We start from the raw sequence: 9378 nt of genomic DNA on the forward strand, positions 1-9378 counted from the left end.
TCAGAAATCCGCCTGCCTCTGCCTCCCAAGTGCTGGGATTAAAGACGTGCGCCACCACCGCCCGGCTCACACTCACTTTTTAATTATGTAAATTATCACCCACTCGAAGATATAAATATGATTTGTCATTAAAAATCTTAAGTCAAAATAAAAATCCAGAAGAATCAAAAATGCTAGAGTTTGGGATTTTGTTTTGTTTTTTGTTGTTTTTGAGACAGGGTCTCTCCACATAGTCTTGGCTAGAATGAACTCAGATTCCCTGCCTCTGCCTACTAAGTGCTGGAATTAAAGACATGTGCTACCAGGCCAAGTTCTGAGAACTGATTTATTGAGACTGAGGATAGCTGTTCAAATTGATTACTACTCACAGGCGAAGCTCTTCAAAGGACTTCACTGAGTAGAGCGGGGAGCTTGGGTCCCTCTGCAGGACTTCCACTTGGTTGGTGTTATCCACAAGATTGCTTCTGATCAGCTTGTTGAGTAAAGACTGAGCAGCTCTGTCCTCTGTCAGGAAGAGAGCAGATCTTCATCCACTGGGGGCAATTCCCACCCTTGAGGAAATGTTCTTTCCTGTCTCTGCATGACCTTGACAAGCACTCAGTTGGAGAAAAGCCACTCCCTGGACATTTTAAGTTATTGGACATAGGGTCTTATTTGAACTCGTAGCATCCTCCTGCTACAGGGTCTAAGTACTTGGATCCCTATCCCTACACTGACTAAGCTATTTTTTGTTTTAAACTTCATTTGCCTTAGCCTCTCAAATAGCTGAGACCACAAGTACATAATGCTTCTTCTCTCAATCACCTTATTAGTTATTGTGACTCCCTTTTGTTTTTCCAGTACAGTGATGGGGATAGAACTCATGGCCTAACACAAACGAGACAAGTATTTTGCCCTTGAGGTACACATCCAGCTTGACACACACACACACACACACACACACACACCTGTTCTGCATATCTATGTGTGTGTGTAATGTATGTGTTTATATGAGTTCAAAGGTGCACATTCGTGTGAAGGTCAGAGATTGAGGTTGTTCATCTTCTTGAACTGCTTCTTTACCTCATGTCTTGAGTAGGGGTTTCAGTGAGCCTGCAGCTGACTAACTCTTTAAACTGTCTGGGCAGAGAGCTCAGGGTCACTCTGTGGTGTCACACCACTCCTCCCTAAGTGCCTGGCTTACAGGCGCATGGTGCTGCTCCAGGTTTTCATGTGCTACAAACTAGGGGTACAACTCAGGTCATGCTTTCACAGAGGCACTTTATGTAATGAGCCATCTTCCCAGATCTGACACACCACTGCTGAAGGCATTTTCTCCAGCTTCAGGGACAGCACACTCTTCATCTCCCCTCACTTCCCTGTTCCCATAAGTTAAGAGCATCTTCAGCTTCACATTAGGCAGGGCCACATGGAGTCTCTTGAAGCATACTTAAAGAATGGTTACCTTTCTCTTCTTCCTCTGTCCTTTCTGCAGTGGTGCTGGTTTTGATAACACCTACATAAGAAAACAGTTGTCATCAGAAAGCCAACCACTAGACCCATCTAAAGGCTGGAACAATGTAAACATCAAACCCACTGAAGAGAACAAATGTAAGGAGCTGGCATTTCTTCATGTTTAGTGAAATCTTATATATACAAAGTATGGAAGTGCACAAGAAAAACTTAAATTTGAACTTAGAATCAGAAACCTACTTGGTTGTTTTAAAATACAGCATAGCATTACATAGTGAATTCTATTCTCTATTTTTTTACCTATAGACTAGAAAAACTCTTTTAAAAAGTCTGACTAAACATTTTGTGATGAGACTCTATGGAAACCCACTTTCAAGCTCTGACAATGGAAATATAAAATTGTAGGATATTTACAGAGAGTGCTGTATAGTAGTAAATGTCTGTAATCCCAAGACCAGGGAAGCAGAATCAAGCTCATCCAGAATTTGAGGCTAGCCTGGTCTTTATGGAAATTCTAAGTCACTCAAGGCTATATGTTGAGATCCTGGGGGCTGGAGAGATGGCTTAGTGGGTAAGAGCACTGACTGCTCTTCTAAGGGGTCCTGAGTTCAAGTCCCAGCAACCACATGGTGGCTCACAACCACCTGTAATAGAATCCAATAGTCCTTTCTGGTGTGTTTGAAGATAGCTAGTGTACTGAGATACATAAAATAAATAGATCTTAAAAAAAAAAAAAAGACCCTGTTCCAAAAGACTAAAAATAAAACAATTTTACAGAGGGTACTGTGCTTTGTTTTGAGACAAGCTCTCATGTAGTCTAGGCTGCCCTGGAGTTTGCTATGTAGCAGGTGATGATGCTCTTGCTTCTATTTCCATGTAGATTACAAAAAGGCAACAGCATGACTGGCTTATATGGTGCTAAGGTTTGATCTGGGTTCCTGCATGCTACAATATCCTCACCCCTATTTTGAAAATATTTGTAAAAATTGTGAATGATTGGATAAAGATATTTGCTGTCAAACCTGATGACCCGAGTTCAATATCCAGGTCACATCTGGTAGGACAGAATCAGCTCCTGTAAGCTGTGCTCTGACCTCCACATGGGCATGTGTCACACGTCTCTCACAACACATACTATAATAAGTTTATCTTCAAGTTTAATGGTGGTGGTGTATGTCTTTAATCCCTGCACTTGGAAAGGCAGAGGCAGGTGAAATCCTGTCTCGAAAAAAAATTTTTTTTTCTTTTAAATTATATATGTCAGTCGGGCAGTGGTGGCACACGCCTTTAATCCCAGCACTTGGGAGGCAGAGGCAGGCAGATTTCTGAGTTCAAGGCCAACCTGGTCTACAGAGTGAGTTCCAGGACAGCCAAGGCTACACAGAGAAACCCTGCCTCGAAACAAACAAACAAACAAAATTATTTATGTCTACGCACATGAGTGCAGGTGTCCTAGAGGCCAGGAGGGAGTAGTTACAGGATGCTGTGAGTGACCTGATGGGGTGCTGAGAACACAACTGGGTTTCTTTAAAAGCACCAAGTCATCTCTCCAGCATGTCACAATTTTTTCCCTAAATGTTTATACTACTGACCTAGCAAATATATTCTGGGTAAATAATTGTACAAAAACATTATACAATATAAAGTATTTAAGCTCATGGTTATTCTAAGACATACTGTTGATAATGACATCAAATGAAACAAATGATTAGTGGCAATCAACAAAAGGGAATGCTGTTTATTTCAGTATGTAGAGCTTGTAAAGAACTACTGTTGCATGAAAAAAATCAAGTTTACTGTGCACTATTTTGTCACCTCTCAGAGGTAGGAAATGACAGGGAAAGACGACCAGGAGATCAGAAAGAATGAAATATGAATCCCTATTTGAATTTGCATTATATAAAGAAACTCTAGAATAACATTAAAAATTCAGAGCCAGGCCAGCAGTGGTGATGCACACCTTAATCCCAGCACTTGCAAGGCTGGAGAGATGGTTCAGTTAAGAGCACTGACTGCTCTTCCGAAGGTCCTGAGTTCAAATCCCAGCAACCACATGGTGGCTAACAACCATCCATAATGAGATCGGATGCCCTCTTCTGGTGTGTCTGAAGACAGCTACCATGTACTTACATATAATAAATAAATAAAAATCTTTAAAAAAAAAATCCTAGCACTTGGGAGGCAGAGGCAGGCAGATTTCTGAGTTCGAGGCCAGCCTGGTCTACAGACTGAGTTCCAGGACAGCCAGGTAGCATAGAGAAACCCTGTCTCAAAAACAAAACAAAACAAAACAAAACAAAATTTCAGAGCCAGGCATGGTAACACAAATCTGTAATCCTGGCCCTTAGAGGAATGCTATGCATTCAAGTCCAGTTTCAGTCATATAGCAAGACCCTGCAACCAAAAATAAACAAACAAATGAAGGACCAACCTAAGAGAAATGTAACTAAAGTAAAATGTCACTAACAGTGGTTACTTCTGTGTCATGGGTAGAACCTAGTACTCCTAAAATCCATCTATCCTATCCTAATCCCCAGTACCTCAGAAAGGGATCTTATCTGAAAATGGGGTCCCTGCAGATAACACTGGTTCAGTGGACCCTAATCCAGTGTTACCGGGCCCATAAAAGGGGTACCCAGGGCTAAGGAGTGACAGAGCACTTGCCACAAGTGTTTATGACTCTGAGTTCGATCCTCAGAAGCTTCAATCAATCAGTGAAAAAAGGAATGCTATTTAGGAAAACCCCTCGTGAAGTGAGGGCAGAGATCTGGGTACAGTTGTTAAAACTCAAGAAATACCAAAGACTACTGGCAAACCACTAGGAGTTAGGGGAGAGAACTGGAATAAGGTCTTTCTACAAGCTCCCAGAAGCGATTCCTTGATCTTCTCCAATCTCTTGAGCTTTGAAGCAGTAAGCAGCTGTGGGTTGGACTTTGTTTTTTGAGAAACGGTCTTACTTTGTAGCTCTAGCTGGTCTCTAGCTCAGAAATTCACCTGCCTCTGCCTCTCCTGGGAGCACAGGCCTATACCACCAGCAGCTATTATGATTGAAACAGCACACCTTTGAGGTGCTTCGGTAGAGGTTGGAGGGGACCAGCAGATGGACACCTTGGTGTGAGAACAGGAAGCACTATAACAACGTGGAGGGGGCCTTGTGCCTTTTTATACTTTGAGTTGTTGATTTTTGTTGGTTTCTGAGACAAGGTTTTGCTATGTGTCCTGGAGGAAGAAGGATCTAAAAAACCAACAATCCTCCTGACCATTGGAATCACAGATGGGAGCCACAATGCCTGAACTCAGTCATTTTTCAAACATCAAACAGGAGAATACAATACAATAGCGATTTTTGTTTTTAAGGCATCAGAAGCTAGAAAAACCTGGAAAACAACAGGCAGTGGTGGTGCACACCTTTAGTCTCAGCACTTGGGAGGCAGAGGAAGGTGGATTTCTGAGTTCGAGGCCAGCCTGGTCTACAGAGTGAGTTCCAGGACAGCCAAGGCTATACAGAGAAACCTTGTCTTAAAAAACAACAAAAAAAAGAAAAGAAAAAGAAAAAAAGAAAATCCTGGAAAACGGAATGTTTTCCCTCTTCAGAAATGTACCCCCAATCCCTAATTTGGGCTCCATTCTAGAGCTGACATGTGCAGCATGATTCTAGGATGACAGTCTCACTGCTCGATGCTGCAGTGACCGGGACCTAGTCTGTAGTTACCAGTGACTCACCATTGGTGTCTGCTTTGACTTTCTCTTCCTTGATCTGCAAACTGCTCATCTGAGTAAGAATAAAAGGAAACAGTAAGCAAAAGACCCAACCAAGGAAGGCAGCGGGGATGCCAGGTTAGCGGAAACTACTGTAGAGCTGGCTGGGAGCTGGTTTGTTCTACTCAGTATGGAAGCACTAATGGCCTGGGCACAACCTTCACATTTCCTCAGGAGTATAAGCAGAGGAGGTGGGCATGGGTTAGCCATAATGGTATGGGGACACAGAGGAAAAAGGCTTTAAACATAGGTTTTCTTCTAGTTTACACTTTTTCTAGAATGGCTCCACGTTTCTGTTTGCTTGTCTGAGTTTTTAGTGAAACTAGGGTCAGACCCAAGACACAAAACAAACTGGATAGGTGTGCTGCCACTAAGCCTTGTCCCAACCTCTTTAACCCCAAACTTAAATAACAGCAAGTTATCTATCGTGTGTATCCAATCAAACACCTGCATGTAAATTAGTTTAAAATGCATCATAAGCTGGGTGCCAGCCAGGCAGTGGTTACACACACCTTTAATCCCAGCACTTGGCAGGCAGAGGCAGGCGGATTTCTGAGTTCGAGGCCAGCCTGGTCTACAGAGTGAGTTCCAGTTCCAGGACAGCCAGGGCTACTCGGTGAAACCCTGTCTCGAAAAACAAAACAAAACAAAACAAAACAAAACAAACAAACAAACAAAAGGCTGGGTGCAGTTAAACAGGCCTTTATCCAGTACTTGGGAGATGGAGGCAGGAAGATCAGAAACTGAGGATCATGAGTTAGAAGCCAGCTTGTGCCACATGAGGCTTATGAATTTAACAGTCATAATCACAGGTATTTTTAATAACATGTAACTGCTCAGAGTGTGGTCTGAAGGTGGTGTGACAATCTTGATTGTCAACTTGATGGTAAGTACAATGGAAGCCAAACGCCTGAGAGGTCCTCCTGACTTGAAGATACAGCATGGTTTCCAGCACCATGCCTTCTACCATTACAGACCATGTGTCCTTAAACTGGGAGCCAAAAATACTATTTTTTTGGGGGGTGAAGGTTTTTCTATGATAGGGTTCTCTGTGTAGCCGTGGGTGTTCTAGAACTCACCAGGTGTACTAGGCTGGCCTCAAACTTAGAGATCCACCTGCCTCTGCCTCCTGAGTGCTGGACTAAAGGCATGTGCCACCACCGCCTAGCCAAGATAAACTCTTGCTCTTGTCATGTATTTGTATTTTGCCATAACAAAGACAAAAGCAACTAAGACAGATGATTTATGTTCCTAGAGCCCTATGTCTGTCCCCAAGATCCCTAAGTTAACATCATGGGTTATTGGTTTTTAGAGACTGGGTCTTTATGCATAGCCTTGGCTGTCCTTGAACTCAGAGATCCACCTGCTTTAGCTTCCCAAGTGCTGATATAAAAGGTGTGAACCAACACACCTTGGTGCTGGTACTCTTCCTAGAGCCACTGTACTGATCTAGACTTGCTAGGCTTTGAAAGTTATAATGTCCTCCCCAAGTTGCCCTCTCCAACTGACCTAACTGTAGGTCTTTGAGAAATGGAGATGTGCCCTCTCATGTGTATTACTAATAGCATAACCCAGACAACTCACAGAAGAGTTCACTTGGGCTTCTGGTTTTAGAGATATTCTAGGGATAAGAGTCCACGATAGGCTTGGCAGTGGTGGCGCATGTCTTTAATCCCAGCACTTAAGAGGCAGAGGCAGAGGCAGGCAGATTTCTGAGTTCGAGGCCAGCCTAGTCTACAGACTGAGTTCCAGGACAGTCAGGGTTAAACAGAGAAATGCTGTCTTGAAAAAACAAAAAGACTGAGTCCTTGATAAGGCTGGAAAGATGGCTCAGTGGTTAAGAGCACTGACTGTTCTTCTAGAGGTCCTGAGTTCAAATCCCAGCAACCACATGGTGGCTCACAACCATCTATAATGATATCTGATGCCATCTTCTGGTGTGTCTCAAGATAGCAACAGTGTACTTATATATAATAATAAATAAATCTTTTTTTTAAAAAAAGGTCCACAATGGCAGAGCAAAGCCATGGTGACCAGGAGTAGATGCTGAACACTTGCATCTTTAACTGTATCAAAATCAGGCAATTTTTATTCACAAGGCCTGCCTCCAGGCACATACTTCCTCCAGCAAAGCCATACCTCCTAAGACTCCCCAAAAAGCAGCACCAACTGGGGACCAAGTGTTAAAATGTCTAAGTCTATGGGGGAACATCTCATTCAAACCACCATGACAGTAAGAGTTTAGGAATCAGATTTTCTAGAGATAAAGCAGATGAACACAATTCCTCCTTTAAGGGGGTAAGAGTCCATGAGAAAGCAGATAAACCTGGGCAAGGCATCGCATAACAGAACTTATCATTAGTTGGCTAATCCTTTTTTATGTATATGTATCAACAGAAATATACACCTGGAATGGTCTGAACATTTGATTAAGACCATCTGGAGCTTTCTAATTCAACCACATTAATTAGAGTCGCCTCCAGAAGTCCTGATGAAAGAAAAAAAACAAAAACAAAAACCAAAAACAAACCAAGTCCATTAAACCATGATTGGTTACAAATGTGTTAACACATAGCTCTCTCTTGAGGGGCTATCCAAAGAATGTCAAAAACAAGAATTTGTCAGCATTTACCCAACTGCATTCAAGGAAGAAATGCTGGTAGACAAGTATGCCCGTCTTGAGAGTAAAGAGTAACCATACTTGGGGAAGGCCAGCCAATAAACAACCCATCATCCTTTGTTTTGGATTCACTTGCCACACAGACACTGATGATTAATCCTGCCTCTCTGGGCAGGAAATGTTCATAACTCTATGTGGTGAACAGTATGTGCATGTTGGGGGTGGTGGTGGTGGTGAAGCATATCTCAAGGGAGTTGATAAGCAGAATGATTAGGACAAATCAAGGATGTTTAAGTGGTTGCAGTGACAGTCCTCTCATAATGAGATTAGGGGCCTACATTTTTTTTAAACTCCTGTACTGCTGGGGTGTCCAACCTAAGGCCTTATTCAGGATAGGCAAGGGTGATTTACAAAACTAACTCTCCAGCTTTTGATAGTACATTTTTAAAAAGCCAAAAAGGTGGGTATGGTGGTCCTCTCCTGCGATTCCAGTTAAGACAGGAAGATTACTGGATTCCAGGGGTTTGAGGCCAAACTGAACATCAAATTGAGATTCCCCTCTCAAAACATCTAATTGTCCCAGACATGGTGGCATGCGCCTGCAGTCCCAGCACTAAGCAGACCGAGGCAGGTGGATCTGAGTCTCCAGAGCAAATCCTGAAACACCCAGGACTACCCACATAATTAAATTGGAGAAAAAAAAATTCTCAGTCACTATCTTTTAGGAATAATCACTAGATTTGAAACTTCAGATGGGGCTTATAAGATAGCTCAGTGGGTATCTCATGTCATCAAGCCTAACAAACTGGAGAAAGAAAACCTACCCTTACAAGCTACCTCCTGACCTCCGCACATGCATGTTCAACGTATATACACAAAGCAAATCCACTTAACTTTTAAAAACACAGAAGCTAGAGCGTCTTAAAAACAACTGCTGGGGGGCTGGAGAGATGGCTCAGCGATTAAGAGCACTGACTGCTCTTCTGAAGGTCCTGAGTTCAAATCCAAGCAACCACATGGTGGCTCACAACCACCCATAATGAGATTTGATGCCCTCTTCTGGTGCGTCTGAAGACAGCTACAGTGTACTTAGAATAATAATAAATAAATCTTAAAAAAACAAAAAAACAAAAAACCAACTGCTGGTTCTTCTGCTGAACTGGTTCAAGGGTTAAAAGAGAGCTTGGTGCTCTTTCGGGAGGCCAGGGTTTGGTTGTTAGCATCACATGGTGGCTCACAACAGTTTGTAATTCCCCGTTCCAGGGGATCCAACACCCTCTTCTAACATACGTAGGCATAAGTATGGTGCATAGATACACACAGGCAAAACACAGACATTAAAAGAAAGTATTTGGAGCCACCCCGAGTTAAGCAGTGAGGCCAGTTGGGCTGTGTCAAAACAAAGGCAGCAACCTGTAACTCATACACTTAAGAGGCAGACAGACAGGAATGCAGGAACTATCAAGGCCGGTCTCAGCTATACAGCAAGTCAGAGGCCAACCTGGGCTACACCGTCTCGAACCCACTAAAAACAACCAAAAACTAAA

General features: G+C 42.8%; 1 protein-coding gene across 1 annotated transcript in view; it reads right to left on the reverse strand.

Moving 5' to 3' along the window:
* Positions 1–9378, reverse strand: part of LOC116067882 (ATP-dependent RNA helicase DDX19A-like) — a gene marked incomplete at its 3' end in the record, with an annotated part of 15590 nt that overhangs the window by 5681 nt on the left and 531 nt on the right. The window contains exons 2-4 of the mRNA XM_031336885.1: positions 5176–5224; positions 1445–1495; positions 369–504 (exon numbers count right to left, since the gene is read on the reverse strand). Coding sequence (XP_031192745.1) covers positions 369–504; positions 1445–1495; positions 5176–5224 — 236 coding nt within the window. The remainder of the gene's footprint in view (positions 1–368; positions 505–1444; positions 1496–5175; positions 5225–9378) is intronic.

This window comes from Mastomys coucha, unplaced genomic scaffold (assembly GCF_008632895.1).
Source record: "Mastomys coucha isolate ucsf_1 unplaced genomic scaffold, UCSF_Mcou_1 pScaffold22, whole genome shotgun sequence".
NCBI lineage: Eukaryota > Metazoa > Chordata > Mammalia > Rodentia > Muridae > Mastomys > Mastomys coucha.